The 24,365-nt window shown below is 34.8% G+C and overlaps 3 protein-coding genes across 3 annotated transcripts; all 3 read left to right on the forward strand.

The window, feature by feature from the left end:
- Nucleotides 1-665: 665 nt before the first annotated feature.
- Nucleotides 666-5,525, forward strand: LOC141723693 (uncharacterized). Its single transcript, XM_074525555.1, has 5 exons — nucleotides 666-979; nucleotides 1,279-1,524; nucleotides 1,809-1,890; nucleotides 4,824-5,038; nucleotides 5,136-5,525. The coding sequence occupies exons 1-5, from the start codon at nucleotides 762-764 to the stop codon at nucleotides 5,254-5,256; spliced, it is 882 nt and encodes a 293-aa protein (XP_074381656.1). The 5' UTR covers nucleotides 666-761; the 3' UTR covers nucleotides 5,257-5,525.
- Nucleotides 5,526-5,813: 288 nt separating this feature from the next.
- LOC141723694 (protein EXECUTER 2, chloroplastic-like) lies at nucleotides 5,814-11,943 on the forward strand. The gene is made up of 11 exons (XM_074525556.1): nucleotides 5,814-6,248; nucleotides 7,422-7,538; nucleotides 7,627-7,692; nucleotides 8,387-8,493; nucleotides 8,589-8,670; nucleotides 8,797-9,498; nucleotides 10,224-10,350; nucleotides 10,451-10,623; nucleotides 10,708-10,782; nucleotides 11,290-11,382; nucleotides 11,484-11,943. The coding sequence occupies exons 1-11, from the start codon at nucleotides 5,925-5,927 to the stop codon at nucleotides 11,583-11,585; spliced, it is 1,968 nt and encodes a 655-aa protein (XP_074381657.1). The 5' UTR covers nucleotides 5,814-5,924; the 3' UTR covers nucleotides 11,586-11,943.
- Nucleotides 11,944-14,529: 2,586 nt separating this feature from the next.
- On the forward strand, nucleotides 14,530-19,053 carry LOC141723695 (CASP-like protein 4A3). Its single transcript, XM_074525557.1, has 3 exons — nucleotides 14,530-15,216; nucleotides 18,186-18,321; nucleotides 18,485-19,053. Exons 1-3 carry the CDS (start codon nucleotides 14,624-14,626, stop codon nucleotides 18,683-18,685), a joined length of 930 nt encoding a protein of 309 aa, XP_074381658.1. The 5' UTR covers nucleotides 14,530-14,623; the 3' UTR covers nucleotides 18,686-19,053.
- Nucleotides 19,054-24,365: the final 5,312 nt, after the last annotated feature.

The following is a 24,365-nucleotide window of genomic DNA, read 5'->3' on the forward strand; positions in this document are numbered from 1 at the left end:
TAAACAGGCTCCAACATGATCATCAAGGTTTAGGAGGAGTGTATTTATTTCAAATTTTAAAAAATTGTTAATAATTTATGAATTTTAAAAAAAAATCGTTGATTTTAATTGTTCGCGAATTTTGATGAAGTTGATCCAGAAATCTTGTAAAGTCTTGCAGGTTTTGTGGAGTTTTTCGGAAATCCATTAAAATCTCGTGCATTTCGAAGAGATTTCAAGATATAAAAAATGTACTAGTAAATTCATCAAAATTCACAACTTTTTTTAATAAAAGAAAATTCATGAACTTTTGAATACCATCAGATTTTGATGGATTTTTTAAAATTTAAATTGAATACCACCAAATTTTTATTGATTTTTTAAAATCTAAATTAAATACACTTAAATTTTAAAAGTCTTTTTTCAATATTCGATAAATACCTTCAGATTTTAAAAAATTATTTAAAATCTAAATTGAAAACTCCATAATTTTTAAAATCCATAAAACTCCTTTAAAATTCCAATTAAATATACTCCTAGCTCCCTTATACTTTTTACTTTCTTTACTACTTTACTACATAAATTTTCGAATAATGATTTTTTATTCAGATAAAAATAATGTGCAAACACAAACGGGGTACTTGAAAAAATTTTGTGGGTCTGCGACTAACGATTATTGAAGAGTGATCCACTGCTAAGTGCTAGTACGACTTGACAGAAGAATCTGAAAAACATTACTACTAGTCGGTTGAATCTAACCAGAGGAGACATTGAAGTTAAAAATGATAAGAGCCGCTACATTTGCCTCCACTTCAACCCCTCCAAAACTTCCCAACCCTCCTTCTCATTCTCTTCAAAATCAACACACCAGGCGTCAAATACTTACTTCTCTCACCATTTCAATAACCCCACTCTTCACTCCCCCTCAACCCCACTTCTCAACTCCTGCTTCTCAAGCTCGTGGTCTCTTCCAAATGCCCCCTCCTCGCCTCACCAATAGGTACCCCGTTAAATCTCGATAAATGAATTTACCCTTCCAACCCTATTATTTTATTCGATTATCGATATTATTAACACACTAATTTATGTTGGGACTGCAAAATATATTCATTTCACTTAATAATTTATTTATGTACCAATTGCTATAATACTTTTAAAGTTTTTTCATATGTGTTTCATTAGCCCATACACAATTTGTAGCATTTTCTTGTATCTTAATGCTACAAATAGCTTGGAAAATAAAAAAAAAATGTTCTGGAAATAACATTTCCCATGTATATTTTGGTATGGTGAATGTAGGTACTTTTTGGTTAGAGCTGGGGAATCTGAGTTTGAAAGTTTGGGGATAATTAATACTAACCCTGTTGCTAAAACTTCTATGGATAATGGTTTATCTGAGATTGGTAAAAAACAGACTATTAGGGCTGCTTTAGCTTTGAGGGATATGGGGGCTTGTGATCGCAGTTGCTGGATTTGGCCCTCGATTACTCAGAGGGCTTATCAGGCTGCTGAGGTTATTGCTGCTGTGAACAAGATTAACAGAAGGTATATTGTATATGCATACACATTTTAACACCGTAATTTTGTAAGCTGTTTATTTTATGCTTAAATGAATTTAATGCTGAATTTGTCATAAGATTAAAGTAGTTTTAGGTTAGCTAAAGATCATGTGTGCTTGCTGGATGTCATTGAGCACTGACTAACACTGAATTTGTACTTATTGTTTGCAAAAGAACCACAACTGGGTTCTTATATTTGGAAGTTTAGCTTTGTTGTTTGTTGGCTAAAGCTTTGCTTAATTTGTGGTTTTTGCTTTTGATTCAACACAGTAACATAGTACCAGAATACAGCTTCTTGGATGCTCGTGGCTTAGGAGCGTACGAGGGGAAGAATTTGGAATCCATTTCAGAAGTAAGTTTTCAAGGATTTGTTTGTGGAAGTTTATGTAACTAGTAATTACGAAGATGTGCAATAGTTATGGTTCGTCCAAGCTTATTAGTTCGGCTGATATTATGCATCTGGTAGCTTTCTAAATGAGATGTTGCTTTTGATTTCTCATCGACCTAATGGCATCCTTTGAATAGCTCAGTATTTATCATCTATATGGGAAAGACTAGAGCCGGCAATTTCGTACACGACATGAAAACGACACGAAAATAACGGGTTTGGATTGATATTTTTGGTACACAAACACGAAAGTACACGAACACGAAAGTACAGATGAATTTAGTGTCAGTTTTGGCTTTATCCTTAGGTACACGACACGAAACGAAAGTACACTAAATATATAAATATATTTATCATAATTATATGAATACATATATCTTACAATAATATTTACATATAATTTTTACAAAAAATAGATTCAAATTTAAATTTCATAAGACTTGAATGCACTTGAGTTTGCATGACTTGTTGACTTATGACTCAACCAGTAAAAGCAAAATATTTAAATATAAATTAAATTTATCTTTATTTTTATTATTTATTTTAAATCACACGAAACACGACACGAAACGCACATGAAATTAAGATACATGAACACGAAACGAAACGAATCATTAACGGTTCGGGTTTGGGTTAAGCATTCATGACACGAAACATGAAAGTACACTACACGAAAGTATACGAAACGAACGAATTGTCAGCTCTAGGAAAGACCAAGAAAGTATAGAAAGTAGAAAACTATATGCAATCACAGCAACTAGATTGATAATAGTTGTACTTTAAGTATTTCATAATTTACATAACTAGAGTTTTTAATGATAACATTAAATTCTTGTATGAAATATGAATGTTTGACCAAAAATATTACATAAAATAGAAAAGAAATTCTGATGAGGCTTCCGGTGAAAGTGACTGTCTCTTTGATATAATTGACCATTTAGTTTTTATTAGTTTATCATTCCATTGGCATGGCTAAAGAGAGTGCATGAAATTTCCATTTAAAATTGAGATCTTATCTATTTCACTACTTAATTCTTTATTTAGGAGTATAGATATAGATAATAATAAATGCTAAACCTATTAGGATATCGGAGTATATTAGAAAACAATGCTAGTGAAAAACAAGAAGTACATATTTGAAGAATAATTTTATAAAAATTGCATGCATTAAATAGTTAATAAAAAATTACTCTGAAGGTAACATCTACATTTCGGATTTTAAAACTGCAAAGTGTATGTATGAAATTTGTTATCCTCGTATAGGATGGGAAGCAAAGTAAACTAAAAAATTGTAAATCAAAAAGAAGCAGTACACTAAAAACATAATAATTATTATATAAGAAGTACAACATAATACATAACATATACATAAACTTGCTACATATTCATCCTTCCATTTAAAATCACTTTTTTTAGTTATTCTTAACAAACAAGTTATTTTCACATAATCAATTCCTCTTACGATTTGACTTGCTCTAATTTTTCTTCCCGAAAGAAATTGCCAAAGAATCAAGAACTGGGGTCAGAAAAAATCACATAATTGGAGAGTACTAATTCAATGAAGTTGGGATTTTTTTTGTCGGATTATCCCCAAGCCATTTTCCAAATAGAGGCAACATCATTGCCTCTATAGCCAAAAACTAACCTCTGCAACCCAACTTTCTCGACGCTATAGCCACCGGCCCACCACCATTATCGAATCATACTATTCTTTACTGCTCACATCCTCATATACATCATTTAAGCTCTCACACTTAACGTTGATGATTATCATGATTTAATTGGTCTACATGCAGTACAGTAATGGGTAGTACATATAATATGGATATAGTTGTATTTGGTTTTAGATTCAAAATGGTAATGACTTTCCCATAATAATTGAAGAAGAGACAGGTACAGAGAAATATGTCTAGGAAGAGTGAGAAACAGTATGTGAATGGATGTACAATGATAGTAGTATATATGCTTTTTACCCACAATTAGATTGAAATTACTAAAAAATCACCTTTTCTAACAATTACAAACCCTTTTTGTGGCAACTTATTGGAATTTGGAAGTACTCAGATTTTACATAATAGCAAACTCAAGGTACACAAAGTGCAGTTTAGAAACTAAAGATACACCCTTCACAGTTCAACTTTGTAAGTAACTCTAAAATAGCCAGATTCAAACAAATCTTACTTTGTGGTTAAATCTGAATGACTTAATTATTTAATTTAAAGATATACCAATGCTCTTGCAGTCCTTTCGTAGTTCATGGTTGAGGCATCTCTTATTAAAATTTAAGGCTGCAGTATGAGTTCATGGATATGATTCTTTAACCATCCCCTGTTTTCTATCTACGAAGTTATTATTTTAGTGTGAACAAAGAATCTTTGGTTACCTTTACTTAAATTCATTTTTCTAGAGAGTGCACGTGTGTGTAAATTTTCTCTCCTAGGTTTCTTTTCTTTTGAAGTAAGACACCATTCATATGAACTTTGCAATTTTTTGTCTTTGAAAGAATTTGTTTAATCTGTAGGCTGCAATGATAGCGACATTGCTTCTTCGGCCCAAATCGAGGAGCCGCACAAATTGAGTTTTTTAATGTTTTTTTTTGTGATTTAAAGTTATTCGAATTCCTTTTGTAACCCAAGCCGAAAAATATATTCTGTGATAAAGGTAGTGTACTAGTGTCATACAAGAGATTTCCAAGCATATTTGTTGGATTATATATGTTTGCCAGGATCTTTGTACCATAGATCATGGATGCAATCCTTGAAGTCGAGTTTGTGTCTTTGTGGTTGTTTCTAGAATCAAGTTTCTCAGTTTAGATGAGATATTTCTTCCCCGGTTGTTTGGCCTCTCCTAGAAATAGTTCATATGAATTAATAATCTTGCAAACTTGAATGTCGCAGATTTACGCTTCAGACAATCTTTCTCCAAATATCAAGCCTCCTCCTACTAATGATGGTACACCAAATGAGAGCGTAGCAGATGTGTTTGTCCGTGTAACACAACTCATGTCAATTCTTGAAACTCAGTACTCGGAGGACACTGTAATTATTGTTTCACCTGATTCTGACAACTTAACAATTCTACAAGCAGGTTTAGTCGGACTTGACCTTCGAAGGTGAATAATTTTTCGATCTGAAGTAACATGAATTTCAAAGATAAACATTATATATAATCTGCCTGATCTGTGATTGTGAATTTGTTTGATATCTCAGGCATAAGGAACTCTATTTCGGCCCTGGTGAAGTTAGGTTTGTTGATACGAGTAGCATACCGACCTATAAACAACCTGCATCTGCTGTGTACAAGTGCTTAAACCCGCCAAGTTGTACTTGAAACTTGTTGCTTAGTTATGATCCCCGTGCATCAAGCAAAATTGTCTCAGGTTCTCAGTACATACAAGCATGTATCAAGCATTGTAATACTGTGTACAGTTTAATAATGATCATTGAGTTCTATATATCTTGTACAGGTTATAAACAACATAAATTGCCGGTGTTTTTGACAGGCAAAGTAATGAAAGAATGTATTGAACAATGCGTGTAACTTGCAAGTATGATAAAGTGTTTTGAGTTATGAGTACAATGTTCACAGGCCCTCTAAATAAATGATGTTGTATATGTTTCGGATCGGTTCTGATCAATTTTGTTCGATTTTTCCATGCTTCGATTTTGATTCGGGTTTTTGCTCATAATAAACCAGCTCACCTTTTTCAGAATACAATTAATTAATAAAAAGATAAATAATTTAATTAAATATTACGGGGTAAGATATCGTGGTGAGCTGTGCAAGTAGACAAATATAAACAAAGAGGCCAGGAAGAGAAATGATCCACGGATGAGATTAATTTGACCCACCCGAAATCTTCAACATATATATACACACACTATACATACATACACATAAACATTATTATCCCGGCGGACGATTCTATCCATAAACCAAACTCCCCTCACCCACACGCCCCCTTATACACACAAATTTCTTGAGCTGAAACAACACAAATGGGTGTGGCCAACGCTTGGGCCACTGGTCACTCTGTTCCAGTGCCACACATCACTCCTGTGAAATCTGACAAGCTTTTGAGCTTGAGGAAGCTTAATTACTTGTTGGGCTGGAGTTTATCAAGAAACCCAAGTTGTAGAATTGGGAGTAAAGTGTTGAAGCAGCACAAGTTGTTGAGTTGTCGTTGTAGTGGGAATGAGAATGCCAATGCTTCTACTTCTAATCTTTATAAACATGCTTCTTGTTTGGATTGGGATTGGAATCGTTGGAATAGACATTTTTCTGAGATTGAACAAGCTGAGAGCTTTTCTTCTGTTCTTAAGGTCTCTCTCCCTCCCTCCCTCTCTCTCTCCCTCCCTATATCGCTCTCTGTCTCTCTGTCTCTCTCCCGCTCTCCCTCTCTCTCCCCCCTCTCTATCTTTATCTCTTTCCCTCTCTCTCTCTCTCTCTCCTCCCACTCTCTCTCTGTGATATGATTGTATGGTTGGTGTTATTTAGTCAATTTGATGAAAAGATTGGATTTTTAAGATGACAGGGTTTAAATTGGGTAGGTATTGTCTCAGGATATTCTTTTTATAACAATTATATAACTGAAAGTTGATGGTTGTTATCAAAATGACATCCTAGTTTAGGTGGGCTAATTGAGTATTGTAAGTAGGAGTTGTATTTAGTCCCACTATTTGTAGTTAATGCCAAATTAGGTCTCTTTGTACAAGGATAATTACAATATCAGGCACTGGAATTCTTCTGAAATGATAGATTAAATATTGAAATGAGCTTTCTAAGTTACAAGAACTTGTAAATTGATACTTTTTAACCATCTGGATATCTCTTGTAAATTGATACTTTTTAACCATCTTGGTATCACATTATGCTTTAGCATTATGTTCTCATGTCGTCCCTACCGGACTTTAAATTTTTATATAGCTCAAATTGACTTAGTGTTATGAGTATTTAGTTAATTTGAAATTTAGGTCAGTTTAAGAGTTCAGAGAAATTTGAATTAAGTAACCCATAATAAAAAGGATATGCATTTTATTACTCACTTTAACAACACATATTTTATTCGAATTTAGCTCAGTCTAAGAGTTCAGACAAATTTGAATTAAGTAACTCAGTGTATTGTGTTTGGATTAAGGTTCCATCCACAAAGTTAAACATTTAGTTTTTAAGATACTTTTTGGCTAACCACCTTTTTTGGTTTAAAATATTAATAAAGTGCCTAATGATATATTTTCTTGATAAAAATTCCCAAGTAGATATGATATCAAATACCAAAGGTATACTTGTACTTTCTATATATTTGTTTAAGTAGCATGGAGTTGATATTTACTTACTTTGCAACTACGATCCTTCCCTTTACATTACGAACTGTTCAAAGCTGAGAAAGTCTGCTCTAACTTTTGCCACACTTTATGAGTTTCTTCTTTTCATGAAAATAAATATACTAGTGGGCTGAGAATTCTCACAGGTGGCCAACTTAATATGTTTTACAGTTTCAACTAGAAGATGCCATTGAGAACGAAGACTTCCAGGAAGCTGCAAAATTAAAATTAGCTATAAAAGAAGCAACATCAAAAGACAGTATTGCTGAGATTATGTCCGAGTTGAAGGTTATTAGATGCACAGTAGCACTAACTACTTGGAAGAATCAATGTGTTTACATCTTTCTTACCAGATTTGGTCTTTTTGTGTTTGCAGAATGCAATAGATGAGGAGCGTTATCATGAAGCTTCCAGGTTGTGCAGAAGTACAGGAAGTGGGCTGGTAATCTTAGCTTCAATAGTTTCATGCCACTAATAGCCTTTATATATTGTAATTTATCTTCGTGGGCGGAATACAAATTCACAATCCCTTTGTTTGTTATGGGGGTGTGCCATTCTCTTACTTATTTACTCTACTATTAGGAGCTTGTCATTAAGTAACAAATATCTTGTTTATTGATTCATTTGTTCAAACTTTTATACTTAGGGAACCATAGTCTCTCCAGATAGCACATTAGATATCAGGTCTCCAACTATGAGCTCTTAAGATGTCAACATTGGCTAGATAAGTGACACTGTTATAAATTTTAAATAGGTAAAAAGAAACCAGAATAAAATAAAAATTGAAAGAGTGGATAATGGTACGCCTTTTGATGAAAAAACAAAACATAGAGATGCAAACAGGTTAGAAGAATTTTGTCTCTTTAAATGTTAGTGAAACATCTTGAAGTTGTTTAGCTGTATCTAGCTAAAGGTATTTGCATTGGTAAGCTGGAACATGCTTTCCTCGTTCAGCGGCACTGCATAAAGCATGGTAATTGTAGAAGGACAGTGAACCTATTCATAGAAGCACACAATCGAACTTTCTCAAATTCTGTTCGTCAAGCGTTATGCAGTGATTTTCCCCCTTATATTGTGTAAATAGTTATTCAGTGAATCCTGCTAATCATACTAAGTAAGTCTCCTTTGTTTTACAGGTTGGTTGGTGGGTTGGCTATTCGAAAGATTCTGATGATCCGTTTGGTAAACTAATACACATAACTCCTGGTGTGGGAAGATTTGTGGGAAAAACTTTCAGTCCAAGGTAGTATAAGGATTGGAACATAATAACTGGAAATTTCTACCTCTCGATTACATATTCTATGCAAGAAATGCTGGTGATACTTTCTTTTGTTGCAGACAGTTGGTTACTGCATCACCTGGAACTCCGCTGTTCGAGATCTTTGTGGTCAAAGACGACGAGAAGACATACACTATGCAGGTGTTGCCATCTTTGTGAATCTTTTCTTTGAAGGCCTGGTGTAATGTAATTTTGTCAATAAAAGGTCTGGAGATTTCAAGACTAACATGGCTGTGGTATCTTATGTGAATTTTTTTCTGCTGTAAGGTTGTTTTCCTGAAGAGAATTAAAGGAAGCACTACAAAGTCCACAAGATCATCAACTTCTAAATCCACAAAAGGGCCATCTGGAGATGATGAGGATGCATCTGTAGTTGATGTTGAGGTCAATGAAGATAAATCAGAAAAGGGTAACGAGAAGAGTATGACTTTTGAGGGAGTAACCGAGGACGGGTTAAGAAGTGTGATAAATTTTTTGAAAGATAAAATTCCCGAATTGAAAGTAAAAGTAACGTATGTAGATGAATCAGACGACGAAGTTATAGAAAACAGTGATTCCTTGAAGCAGATTATGGAAGAAAATGATGAAAATTCAGTGTTAATCGAGAGTTCCGAAGATGAATCTAGCAATTTGGATGACATTCAGCCTGACCAGTTTTCTTTGGGAGGAGGTGGTAATGCAATTGAAGATGATAAAAATTTTGATATGATGAAGCTTTTTGTTGGTGGCATTTTACACAACAAAGATGAATCTCCGTCTAAGGATGAGTATATGCGGGTACCAGGTGAAATAAAAAATATGGAAAGAGATTCTTTTCTGCTACATGTTCCTGTGGGAAGAGTTGGTCACGACGGTGGAAGTATTCTTCCAAATGAGGAGCTGGCAGCCATATCAGCTAAAGGTGCTTCTGAGCTAATGCCTCCTGATGTAGCTAAAGCATTCTTCGGTGCCAATAAAGTATCTCCAAGGGTGAGGTTTAGAACTTATTTGAACATGCCATATAATGGTTTTATGTTTCTCTTGCTATTGCAATCTAGATAGGCTCTTGATTAGCATATAAATATCTAAAGATGAAGCAGCAACAGCCTTTGCCTAATATCTGTTGGTCTCTATATATGTATTGTTAGCGAGGTAAGAAGCATGCATCATATTACCTGTTCTTATACAACTCAGGCTATATCATGTTTTCTGAAAAAAATTTCAGGAAGTAGAATTAAAGTTCACTTCTTGATGATCTGTTTTTTATTATTTTACCAGTCTGACCGTCTCCATTTGTTTCTGCGGTGTGAAGTACAGCCAGCAAAATATACTGAAAGGCAATGACGTACTGTGGCTTCTTGTTTTTTGGTTTCCTTAAAGTTGTAATTTAAATTTTCATTAAGAAACCTTTTTCGATGATAGCATGTCTAAATGTTTCATTTTAATCTTCAAGAGTAGGTGCCTAAAGCACCTCTTTAGAGTGGCACTTGACTAAAGGGATGTAAATAATACGCCATAGGACAACCAGTATTCGATTTAAAGTCATCAATCCTGAACCTTACTGTCAGCATCAAGAAAAAGTTTCGGAGTTTCATATTCAAAATTCAAACCGCAAGTGAATAAATTTTATCCCTTTATTTATATTTTCTTAGACATTAAATTTCCGTGCTGCTTTAATACTTTTGATTTCCAAATTAAGTGTATCTCTGTTATAGGTTTCTAGAGACGTTCAAGAAATTGTAAAGCTTGCCGCTAGCCAGGCACAGAAGAAAGAAAAATTATCTGAATACACAAGTTTTAGTCGTATAAACACTTCCAATGGTGATTTAGATCCATTTGAAGGTAAGTTTTTCCCTCTATCATGTTTCTAATCTTCTTTCTACCATACCCTGTTTGTTTGTTAAAGATTATACTTTTACCTATTCATATGACTTTTTTGTAGGTCTTTATGTGGGTGCCTTTGGTCCTTATGGCACAGAGGTAGTTCAGCTGAGACGTAAATATGGGAACTGGAATAGTACGACTGATAGTGATGAAGAGTCCTCTAACATGGATTTTTTTGAGTATGTCGAGGCAGTAAAGCTTACTGGGGACTTGAATGTCCCTGGTGGCCAGGTTTGTAGCTCCTTTTGTTTTACAAATTTGTTTTCTTTTCTGCCGTCTCTATCTAAATAATGATACAACTTTGAGGTTTTCCAGGTGACATTTCGTGTTAAAGTTGGGCAAGGGAATCGCCTCTCTAATCGAGGGATGTATCCAGATGAATTGGGAGTGGTAATCATGCTTAAAATTCTCACTCTCTCTCTATCTCGTTGTATGTTGGGTAAACCTAATGTAGAGTACTTATTAACAACATTTGTGCATTGTAAAGAATGCATCAGCTTCAATTATGGCAATAGCGCACAATTGACTCCACGGGTACAATGTGGGGCATGTAGAGAAGTAATATAGATCTAGGACTGAAAATTGGACATCACAAATTTAAATAATAAACTCCTTTTGTTGCACTAAAATAGGCATATTTGTTATTTTACCAATGTATTTTTGTTTCATATTTACTTCTAGTGATGATTGAATGAGTCCAATGGCATGTTGATGAACATATATTATCAACTTTTAGTACGTTGTACCATTTTATGCTACCATTAGTAAGAATTTGTAATTCTGTGAAATAGAACTTGTTTCAAATAACTCACATGTAAAATAAAGGGATTACCAGCAGATAGCATCTCATTTTGCACATCCTTTTTGGTTACTAATTGGAAGTTCTGTTTATACCAGGTTGCAAGTTACAAAGGTCAAGGAAGGATAGCAGATTTTGGTTTTAAGAATCCAAAGTGGGTTGAGGGTGAACTTCTTCAACTCAATGGACGGGTAAATGAACTGTTTGACATATTTTTCGACCAGAGCACTTATCTTAGGTTTAAAATCTGGAGTTTGTAGTTTACGTAATTTCTGATCATTACTTAATGCAGGGAATGGGGCCATATGTCAAAGGTGCAGACCTCGGTTTCCTTTATGTTGTGCCTGAGCAGAGTTTTCTGGTGCTCTTTAACCGTCTAAAACTGCCAGAGTAAACCACACTTTCTTGGTCTAGTGTCTCTATATTCACTCATACTTCAAGATTCGGTTTTATCTTATTTTCTTTTAGTAGAGGCAAGTTTTCGCTACTATACACCAACACCAGAATTTTGCTTCTATTTTTCTTGTCACCTCTCTCTGTATTTGTAGCTTGTAACTCTTTGAAGCTAAAAATTTAGATACGCCTGTAAGATTAGCTAGCTGGTTGCGGAATTAATAGTCCAGTAAGTCCAGGATATTAACTACTATATCAATAGATTTCAATAAAGAGGAAATATGCGTGTAATTCATAATTGTATTTCAGCCCCTCGTGCTAAGATCTTGTCAATTTTTCAGTACAGATTGTTATTGATACTAGTACTTGTTACCTCGAGACAGGAGATCAGATTAGTATAGGTATTGATGAAAGTATGTTGGTGACTGTAATAACAAGCATATGATGGGGGTATTGCCAATGGGTTGATCTTGCATCAAGTAATCATTTTCCACTGAGTTTATTGGGTTTGCACATGGATGTAATGGTAATTCTAAAAGCAATTCGAGGCCTAACCTGAAGGAAAAATGCAATACATAATCATTTGTATAGTAATAAGCAAACTGTTTGGCTTGCTTGCTGTTGGTACCAGCATATTAAGGTGCAGTTCTGAGCTTGATTCCTTACTCATGATCTAAAAATGGGAAAGAATGTGATACTTTGCTGTCCCTAGCTTATACTTTTTGTTTTTAGAAGTGCTGGAATAATGGAGTTGGAAGATATGTTTAGGCCAGAGGAAAAAGGAAAAGGTTATGGAATCTATACCTTTTTCACTTTGGGAGTAAAGCAGTCCATTATGATTTGTGATCATGCAGTTGTTATTGACATATTCTTATTATGGACTACCACTTTATGATAATTGTGTGTTCACTTTGCATATACCCACAGTTATATGTAAAGAGTACCGGGGAAGGTGGTCGATTTCCATTGGAAAAAGATCTTCCTCGCCGGAATCTATTCAGTCTTGGTAGAAACGGAGTACCGGACAATGCTTTACTCTACCCTAAACCCTAGTATCACACTATCACTTGTTAGATCTAAATACATAATTAGGATCATCTTATGCTTTATTATCAAGTTTATATAATAACTATAATATGGAAGCATATCTGATTCATTGACGGTAAATATAAATACGGATATAAATATCTTCTGCAAGCTTGACTTAATTCATCCTCTAGTTGTATTCCAGTCCAAGGGCTAGCAGGGGACCAAGGCCCTATTTTATTTTTATATTTAGTACTCAATTCTAAATTGAAATTATTGTGATTCAAGTTCTGAGTTTCTCCCGGTTAAGTTTTTTATCATTTCGTTTTTATAGTAGCTTGGGTTCAGCTCCGTATATTAATACTCACTCCACCCCGTTTATTTTATCCTAATTTGACTTTTGATGGTTAAACTCAAATTCTTTTGACCTCAAATAATAATTTTACTTTTCATGTTTTTGTAAATTTTAAAATTGAATCTTATAGTATAATAAGTATATTTTATGATTGTAATTTTTTAAAATTTTATAATTATCATATGATATAAATAATTTTCATTACAAAATTAGTCGATTTGACCAAAATTTAATCAAAATAATAAAATAAGTGGGATGTAGGGTATTTAATTTTTTCGATGTGTCAATTATTAAGGGTGGTTGTAACAAAGCATAAAAATGAATGTATGGAAAATTGATAGGAGTTTTGTACTTGGTGCTTCTTCTTTTATAAAACGAAGAAAATTGAAACTTAGCATTGTTGTCAACGTAAGTTCTTTTGCATTATTATATTCCTTTTTCTATTACAACCAAAAACAAACATGCATGAAAAGCCAAATCCAAAAAGCATGCAATTCTTTTCTTTTTATATTTTTCTTCAACTAATGGGAACTTGTCACCTCTTCAAGTATATACTGTACTTTTTGTTGTTTGTTTCTTTTTTAACTTTTTAATTTGTTATTTCCTCGGAGTATGTATTTTATACTTTTATTTAGGGATATAGAGAAATAAAACTGAGAAATGATAAATAAGCTCTTATGTTACTATTTAACTACCAATTAGTATATAATTAAGGTCTTTCTTTAATAAAAAAAAAATCCTATTATATAGAAAATCGTTGAGAACACTTGATTCTATTATAAAATTTCATCAAATTCGTTGTTAAGGTAGAATAATATAATAAAATATTAATAATTGAAATTTGGAAAAAAGAATTGATTTTAAATTTGATTTTATCATGAGAGTTGATATTTATTGTGTGCATTTGGACATATATCAAAACAATGGATAATAATTTTTGTTAAGAATTATTAACTAGACTTTTTTAAGTTAAAGTAGATTGCGCGCTTCTTCCACTCCAACGTATACACAGCTAAAGTTCAAAAACTGCTTGGGCCAAACTCCTTTTTTCCTTTATATATAGTGTTTTTCAACCTGGGATCATAATTTTGCTACTTTTTTAACGCGATTTCCTTTGTTCACAATTCACAAATGTGTGGTCGTCGATATCGGTTTGGCTGGTCTATTGCATTTGCGGATCAAACATGTTCTTTTTACGAAATTTGAACTCATTACCATTTATTCGTTTAGTTCCTTTTAAATTGTCATGTTTTTTATAAATTCAAAGAAATAAAAAACATACTAAAACTTCAGTTTGTTTAATTATAAAAATATTAATTATAAAATAAATTTGTGATGGTATAAGTATTTTAAAAAATCGAACTCCATAAAAATTAAATATAATATATTTATTTAATATTTTTTTGATATTTAGTTTCAAACCCAAACTCTTCTTTGGAATTTTAATAAATTAAGTTTTTAAATAAAAAATTAAAATTTCATAAAATTAACTAGTTAACCACGTAAGCTGTAACACCCCTTTTAATCCGTTATTATATCCCTCCACTTTGTAAAAAGAAACTCATTCAATTCGTTCCTTTTTCTCCTCTTTTTCCTTCCGCTATAAGAAAAATCTATACACAGTACAAATTTTTAAACCCCCACTCCCTCACTCACTAATGAGCCAATCTCAACCGCCCAACCACCGCATCGCCGCCGCACCTCCGACGGAAAACATGAAAAAACTCACAACCACTCCCAAAACTCGCACTGTCTCCGACGCCGATTCTCAAATCAGCGACGCCGATTCATTCCACTCTATCCCTTCGCCTTTCCACACCGACAACTCCAAAGCTCTCGTCGCCGTCACCGCTGACAAGTACTACTCTCCCGGTCCCTCTCTGCCGCCGATTTCGAACCAGAGGCACCGGAATTTGGAGTTTCCGGCGCCGGCGACGCCGCCGGCGACGCCGCCGGCGAGCAATTTCAAGGTTGATCGGGTGGTGAAGGAGGAGGTGGTGGCTGGAGTGACGAGAGTGGGGCCTACGGGTGAGGGATTAGGGTTTGATGAAGAAGTAGGGGGACAGAGGAGGTCGAGAGCGGCGGTGGAGAGTATATTGAAGAGATCAAGGAAGGATTTGAGTGTGGAGAGAGCGGCGTTAGGGTTGAGAGTTTGCGAAATTGTGTTGTGTTTGATTTCGTTTTCGGTTATGGCTGCGGATAAGACTCAGGGGTGGAGTGGTGATTCTTTTGATCGCTATAAGGAGTACAGGTACTAATGTAGTTATATCTGTTCATTTTATGATAATTACTTGTACGTAAATTACATCTTGCTATAATTTCGAGCTTGGTAATGGACTAGGATAGTTTATCTGTGTTTATATTATGATTATGTGTTGTATTTGATATACATTTTGTTATGATTTTGAAGTTGGTAATGGATTAATAGGGTGACTTGATTGACTCAATTTGAAAACATTTGTGTTCGAGTTCACTTCCGAATTGGAACTGCTTGTTAAGTTTATCAAGCCATTGCATTGCGTCTGTATTCCTTACTTTCCAGGGTAAGGAAATGTTAAATTATAAAATGCGATAATGCTAGTGATCTTTAGTGCACATGATTAAGGTCAATGGAAAATGTAGGCTTTTTTTAAAATTTCTATATATGGAACCATACTTGTCAAGGTGTATCATGTATGACAGCCAAGGCGCCAGCCAGCCAGTTCGCTGGAGGCTTAGGTGGCAAAGCACTTTTGCACTCGCCTAGGCGTTTACCTATATTCATATGTATCATTTCTTAAGTATGTACTTATAAGTATATAACATATATAATTAAAAATATATATATATTTTGAAAGCATAAACTAGCGAAAGTATATATTTTAAGTTCCACGTATTGACGAGATGAAATTAGTTCAGAACAGAGATTATGCTAGTAGAGTCTGTGAGGACCATCTTAACTTGGTATGCCACCTTACGAACAACGTTTGACTTTATCTTGGTATGCCACCGGAATCATCGTCATTTAGGCATATTTTTTCATCTTGTACATCTACTTTGCTTGATTTGTTCGAAGTTGTACATTGCAAAGTACATAATAACCAACGACCACCACCATGTTGGTTTTCCCCACTTCGAAACTACCTCCGCTATGAAGACTTATGCTAGGGTGACACTTGACGCCTAAAATCCACAAGGTGTCACGTACCACATTAAAATTAAGGCGGGCTGGACGCCTACTCAAGATCTAGTACCTTTACGCCCAAGGGACACCTTGAGAATTATGCATGGAACCCGCCATTTATTTATTTTGAAGTATTGTAATTCTTCCTCCAAGAGCAGATATGATCTAACTAAACTGTGTCATCTCTGATTCAAAATATTGTTGGCCCAACATTAGTTGGATTTTACAAAGTAAAAGTTTGTATATTATGCTATCAAACTGAGTTTCTGATTTCCTTCTAGATCTATTAAACTTCAAATTTGAGGCGTGATCAGGGAGTGTTGTGTTTTTCTTTAATGTGACAGATCTTGTCATGTACGTCAATTCTTAGTTGAACTTTAACAGCCCTTTTACGAATTTTTATTTCTTCACTGTTCCTTAGTAGATAGTGATGCTGAATTACCCAGTACTGTCTCTCCAGTACTGTTCCTTGTTAGATAGTTTTAAGGTTTAAAATGTTTAATTATATGCACAAAGCATTAATAAAACATAATCGGAATTGATTATCTTAGGTTTAAAGTAGTCATATTCTGTTTATGTCACTGTTATCGAAGATGAAATAGGAAATAAAGTTAAGTGAGGCGACCAAGTCACTTGAGATTTTCTATTTGAGTTGATATTTACCAATTTATGTATCATGATTCATTCCACATCCACTAGCTCTCATTTCCTTCCTTTTCTATTACCAGCCACACCTTGAAACATTTCCTCCATATTATGGGATTAAATTAGAATTTGTGGTTGAAAGTGAAGTTGCTCATTCGCATACTGGTAGCAGCTTCGAATAGGTCATTAAGCTTGAAGTTGACTTTGGGAGGAAAATGGAAGTTTGGATCTTGGGATTAGTGAAGTTCAAGCATCAGTTCCAGTAAATTTGAGGAATATCACAAGAATAAATAGATAAGGTTTGACAATTGGATGAACAGAATAAAAGGGCATCTCTTAAATTTGCAATGGGTTGGAACGTCAATTGTCAAGTAAAGATTATGTGAAGCTGGTGGAGGATATAGAGGAAGGGAACCTAAATTCTTCTCAAAAAAATATGTTAGTACTCAGATATTCAACAAGTCTTTAACTTGGTGGGCCTTTAGTCGAAGGTCTCATGAATTTAGTTCATAACATTATGTGCTTTTGAGAAGCAACTTCAGTATTCACTCATGGTAAGATTACACTAACGTATTGATTCCAAGAGCACTAGTTAGCATCTATGCAGGACAGGAGACAAAGAACTAGGGGTATAGGGTAAATGGAGAAATGAATACATATATAGACCAACGGGTAAAATAGCCAAACATCGACTGTAACAATGAAACACATTTTAGCCTGTTAACTGATGAATATTGCATCGATTATGAATTGATGTCAAGTCACAGCCTCCAGAAAATTAAGTCTACTAGTTTAAAGGTTGGACTAATTAACAACTCCTAATTATATTATTATCTATTACTCCCTCCGTCCCATTAGGTTCCTTACATTTGAGACGGAGGGATTGACACGCACTTTAAGACTTCTATATAGTATAGTTCCATAAACTATTTTAAGAACATTTTTCATTTTTTTCTTCTGAATAAAAAATAAATGTTTAAATTTGTATTCAAAAAAAGAAAATTTTAAAAAATAAGTTATGGAACTATACTTTATATACACCTTAAAATACGTGTCAAACAGTTTAAAATACGTGCCAAGCAATAAAAAAGCTGTAAAGAAATGAGTGGGACGGAGGGAGTACATAATTGCCAGGATATCACAATATTAGAGCATGCTTTAATTTATCTGTAAGAAGATATTGTTAAACTCACTTAATCGTCATCCTAACTGGCATATCATGTTGCATAAATTTCCCAGCATTTCCGGTTTATCCAATGTAGGCAATCAAGAAAGTTTCTTCTTTTTGAATCTTTTAAAGATTTCAAGTATCTGTTCTTATATACCTGTTAATGTATAATTTTCCCTGACGCTAGTTGTTCATCCTTCCATTTCTATTTGATTGTGCTAACGTCAGAAATTTGTGCTTGCAGATACTGCCTCTCTGTGGCTGTTATTGCATTTGTATATTCAGGATTACAAGCCTCTGATCTTGCATACCATTCAGCCACAGGCAAAAATTTTATTTCGCATCACCTTCGTTATCATTTCGATTTTGTGATGGATCAGGCAAGTAACTTTTACCATGCATATGATAATTGTTTACGTGATCTAATGAAGAGTGTTTTTGTTTAAGAAAGTACATAGTTATATTTTATTATATTTTTGGGTGGATGATTTATAGGGTAGACATTAACTGATTCACTAATAATATTAAAATTGATTATTGTAGATTCTAGCATATCTTCTGGTATCTGCATCGTCTTCAGCTGCCACCAGGGTAGATGACTGGGTATCAAACTGGGGAAAAGATCAGTTTACAGAAATGGCTACTGCATCTATTGGAATGTCTTTTCTGGCATTTGCAGCTTTTGCCTCGAGTTCGCTCATATCTGGTTACAATCTATGTAACCGCGTCTCTAGTGGATTGTAATCTTCTCTGGATATTCTTTAAAGCTAGAAGCAGTCTGAGCATGCTGTGGATATTTTCTTAGAAGCTTATTCGGAAATGTACAGATGAATGCTATGCCAGCAAGGAAACCTGCTACTTCCGTGGCTCTCGGTGGATGGTTTATAAGCAGTCCATATCGTGTGGGAGACAAAACGGCAAATTACTATTTTCACTTGTAGTAATAGCATTCACACATATATTAGTAATATTTTCTAGATCTATGAGCCGGAGGAGAAAAGGTTTTTATACATATAGCTTGTTCAATATTTATTTAATAAATATGATGTTGTATTTAAAGAAAAATATGCCTTAATCATTTTGAATAATTATACTTTATATATTACCCATTATTTAGCATGTATAGTAGTACTGAAGGTAGCCTGAGCCTGACAAGGGCGTTCGGGCTATAGAAAGTGGACAGCTTAAAGAAGGGTTTGGTCACTAGTGTAAGCGATCGATTTAGGAATGTTTACTGTGGCGTGTCTGGGGCTTTATAATGTCCGTTTGATTCAGTTTTTTTGTCCATCTGTGAGTGATCGGGTTTGGTTTTATAATGCATGTATTCTGATAGTTTCATACTATTTCTCACTACATATATGGTTTAAGCTTTGTACAATTGTACCATACAATACGTAGTATTCTACCACACAAAATCTACATATGTAAGTATTATTTTTGCCAGGCGATTCTGCTACTGGTGGTTATTACATGAGAGTTATATTAATATATTGTGTGTATTCTTCTTCTTCTTCTTCTTCTTCTACAGAATGGACACACAATGACATATAATGTGTGTAATCACTGTAAGGGCCAGGCATATGAATGCATGGGGATAAGATGGAGAAAATGTGATCAGGTATCGTTAAGGCACGCATGTCCCTGTATGCTTATTTGTGTGGGGGTGTGAAGTGGGCAATGGGCAAGACAATAACACAATACTTGATACTACTTGTTAGTTGTTATAATGCCAGCTCCTGATTTGATGTCTAACTCCTTCACCTATAGTGGACCTTATTTTTTGTTAGCCCATTCAACCCTACATGTGTTTGCAAATTATGACATCTCCTTCATTTTAAACCAAACCCAAAATAATAGATATAACGCATACCAACATAGGCTTCAACATTATTGAATCACAACACAGGTTTTTAAATAAAAATAGAGTTAATTGTTATTGTAACAAACTACATAGTTAGGCACCTGGTAATCGAAGTTCAGCATTTTCAGCTACACAAATAATGTACTTGTCGAAGTTGAGCGTCTTCATAAATATTTGTGACATGCTATGCACGTGACTTGCACACCTCACCCATGTTCTCATAAACCCCATGCTGTGGCTATGTGACAAATATTCTTCTATTTTTAGTGGCTACTTGTTGTTGTCAGGACATTAGTTCGAGCATTTGAACTTAATAAGTTACTACTACTAGGCATCTCCCAAGTTTAAATAAGTTAATATTTTGATTTATGCTCTTGGCTCGAAAGTTGAAAGATGAACTTAATATGGTCCACAAATACAAGAATCTTTAAGAAACTCAAATTCTTAATTTATACGTGTTTGTAGTCTTTTATGAAATCCCTATCTTCGAAATTTTATCGCAACCTTATGAATTGAATCAAATAATCACTCTCTCTATTATTGTATTGCTTTCAAATGGTACATTACATAGTTATAAACAAATTAAAACATGATAGTAGTAATATTGGATGAACGTGTGCTTATAGTCGTTTAATGAAATCTCGATAGAAATTTTTATAAGCAACCTTTTAAATTGTATCATATATAATCATGCACTTGTATTGTTTTCGAAGGCTAAAAAGCTATTAGTATTAAATTAGATAATGAAATTGTAATGATAAGAGCATCTCTAAAATTAACCATTTGTTACTTATAATATTTATGTGTCAGTTTATTATAATTAATATGTAAAATATGTAACACTTCAATGCTAAATTCTGTTAAATATAATTTTAAATAATAAAAAATATGAAAACTATATTTATTAAATCGTTTACAATCATTTATAATTATCCACGGCCATAAATCATACTTGTAATTAAGAAGTGGTGAAGCACAACTAGGACCGACAAAACAGATATCGTGAAAGTAGTACGTTAGGCGTACCTGATAGTACATGTCACTTCCACATGGGGAGTCATTTTCATACAACTTACCTCTTGTATCTATATCAATATATGTACACATTTTTATAAGCCGACATGACCAACTCATATTCTTTTCCTTGAAATATCAAACAGATACAAATAATATAATGTAGTTACTTATGATAATGATCTGTCAGCTGCAGGTAGAGCCCGCCAGATCAACAAATCAACTCTTTGCTACAAGTGTCAAAATTTCTTAATTTAATTTCAACTTGGTATCTTATATCTTGTGTAACATGTCATTATAATATCTTATTACCCTTACATTGATTTCATTAGGTTCCTCAACCTAGATTATACCATATCAATTATTTATTTTCCGGCTATCAGTATATATTATGATAACCGAATGTTGTAGGCTAGTCGGTTGTTATCTTACCATAATCATATTAATATGAGCTCTCATATATTTATATCAAAAGTTGAACTCCACATTTTTATGATAAATTATGCTGAAACAATCAATTACACTTAGCTGACTTCATTAATATATAAGTTAGAAAATCAACTACAGGGAGTTGTATGATCTTCACTCACTTTTCGAATATTACGATTTAAGGAAGATCCGATGCTCTTTCATCACTCATTACTTAATAATAACATCAATGTTAAATTAAATATGATATTGATTCACTGTGCTGTATTATCTTTGTATTTTATATGTACATTCAGTATATTACCAAACAAGTACAATATTTTATGAAGATGTTTCTAACCTTCCAAAGGAAAGAAATAGATACTTTTAAGATTGTGTAGGTAAATAATAAATCTTTCTAAGATTCCGAGATGGATTTGAGAGAAGTTTCTACAACTATGCAAATATTGTGGGGATTATTGCTGGGTGCGTAAATAGTTCCAAGTGAAAACATTAACGATTTTTTTAACAAATGAAGCACGCATTATTCTCTCAGGGAGATTAACATAATTAATCAGGCTATATCACATAAAGTTATATACACAAACCCTTTAATATCTTAAAAATTTAAATGAGTTAGTTATTTTAAATAGTATCTGATAATCCCAAATCACCCGGGGTCCTTTTCTTTTTGAATCTGGACTCAAACTCCATTTGAACTGAAATAATGACGGTGTGTGGTATAACTGTAGGGTGAGAACCTACAAACAGAACCGGAGGGGGGTGGCGCCCCCGCGGCACCTCCGGCGTGAGAATGAGAAAGGGTTTTGAAGGAGAATGGGGTAAACGGGAATTACACGAATATTGTGGTGTGTGTATTTATGTGTGTATATAAGAGATGAAGTAACCCCTTATACCCCTTTTGTTCAGTCTTTTATAGGCTTTCCACCAGGATTTAGGAGTTTGTACCTGTTGATCTGGACCGTAAGTGTGTTTTTGGACTGTAGGACGTATGGACGCCCAAGATGAGCCGGTATATACTATATGAACTTTCTGAATCCGGGGTACCTAGACGGTGGTGATATTGCCACGTGTCCTGGGGTCCTTCAGTGTTACTGCTAAACGGGCCCTGGACCCTCCCAATTGGGCCTTGGGCTCTTACTGCTGGGCCTGTTATATTATAGGCTATCATTTGCCCCCACTCCCTTATATGGGTTTACCCGGATGGGGGAGTAGTCTATTTATTGTTGTGCTGGAACACCTTTGAAAAAATTTAGGGGTTTACTTTGATTTGTTGCCCCCTAACACCGGGTAATGGGGATAAGACTCCGGGGTTGACTTGATTAGTCTCTTTGATTTGTGTCCAAAGTGGGGTTCCTTGCACTACTTAGGAAAAATTTGGGGGTTTACTTTGATTTGTTGCCCCGAACCCCGGGGTCTAATGGGGATAAGACTATGGGTTGACTTGATTAGTCTTTTTGATTTGAAATTTGAATTTTGGATAAGGTTTAGCGGATAAGGACAGGCTGACATTTGATTTGACCGGACTCTGAAAAGCGGGTGCTGAAAATCCGGATTGTCAGAAGACTGTTGGGATTCCAGCCGGACTCATCGATATATATATGCGTGTATATATGTGTACTTGATTGTAGAAACTTTAATTTCCCCTTTTTTTTCCTGAAAAATCGTGCCACGACATGATTACAGCAAGGGTAATAACTGATGTCGTTACATTTTCCAATACCAATGAGGGGGTGCCACGTGGCGCTGACGTCATCTGACTGTCCACTCCCTCTCTTTCCCTATAAATACTTGTCTTCCTCCTTTGTTTTATTCTTTACGCTAACAAAAGCACACAGCGAGGGAGCGAAAATTTACATTTTTATTTGGCGAATTTGCGGAGTTTGAACAGTCGAAGCCTTTACATTTTCTCCTGCTACTTGTAAGTGCCTCCATCCATCTTGTTTTTCTTGTTCTCTTCTTCGCAACTTTTCCATGCATGCCTCCTTTTTGTGGTGTTTTGGTCCGATATTTTTTAGTTTTTTTCTTGAGGTTTGCAACTGTTTCGATGTTTCGAAGTTTAACTGTGTAGTTTAGTATGTTTTGTGTGGTTTTTGTTGGTGTATTGTGTTTGATTTGAATGGAAAATACCAATTTTGCTAGTTTTTGTGCAAAAATACGGGTTTTTGGTAGTGTAAAAGTGTAGTTGAGTCTGGGGTATGTTCTTGATTTGTGTTTTTGCTTGTAGTTGTATGTATGTGCCATAGATCTTGTTTTTGGGTTTTGATTTTTGCATGAACTGTTTCTAAATCTCTCTTGTTTCTTGTCTTATTTTTATTGTTGGGTTCAATTGGCGTTGACTCTGGGGTACACATACATGTATATATAGAATATGCCAGGTAGTCACTTTAAGAACACTGCTAACCTTATAATCCGCTACCCAGAGCGACCCTGTGGTTTAGGTGAATTGTTGTCAGCCTACCCCTCCTCTTCTTCTTCTAGTAGCAGTTCCTTTGAAATGCATCCCTGAGTTGAGCCACCCCCGCAAGTCTTAGCCCAGACTTTAGTTTTAGGGCCCGGGGACACCTTGGCCAATGAAGATGGTTCCTGGGAGGATGTAGATCAGTACTTTGTACAGTGTAGGAGGGACCCGAAGCTTTGGGTTTTTACTATAGAGATCTATCCGAGGTGTATGGGGGCCCGGAGGGCTTCGATGGTAGGGAGCCATATAACGAGGCTGGCATGGATAGGAAATTTTTTAACGCCCCGGGGACTCGGTATGACTGCGTGAACGTTCATAGGGAGGTTGATGAAAAGTTCACCGCCGAACAGGTAAATAGTGCCCTCAGGTTGGCATTTAATCTTGGGGATGAGTACGAGTGGCGATGGCCCGAGGAGCATGAGAGAGTTTATCACAGACCGGCGGGGGGCTATGTCGAGGGTTCCTTTAGAGCATCTCCGGGGTATGCGTCTAGGGTTACACCAGTTTACGAAGTCACTATGCCGCGATGTTTTTAGGATTCCTTTCACACAGTTGGCCCCGAACTCTATGAAGTGGATTAGTTGGTTCCTGGCTTGTTGCCATGCCAAAAACTACCTCTCCACCTTCAGACTTTTTCACCATATCTTCAAAATTAAGAG

This window comes from Apium graveolens, chromosome 5 (genome assembly GCF_009905375.1).
Source record: "Apium graveolens cultivar Ventura chromosome 5, ASM990537v1, whole genome shotgun sequence".
In the NCBI taxonomy this organism is placed as follows: domain Eukaryota; kingdom Viridiplantae; phylum Streptophyta; class Magnoliopsida; order Apiales; family Apiaceae; genus Apium; species Apium graveolens.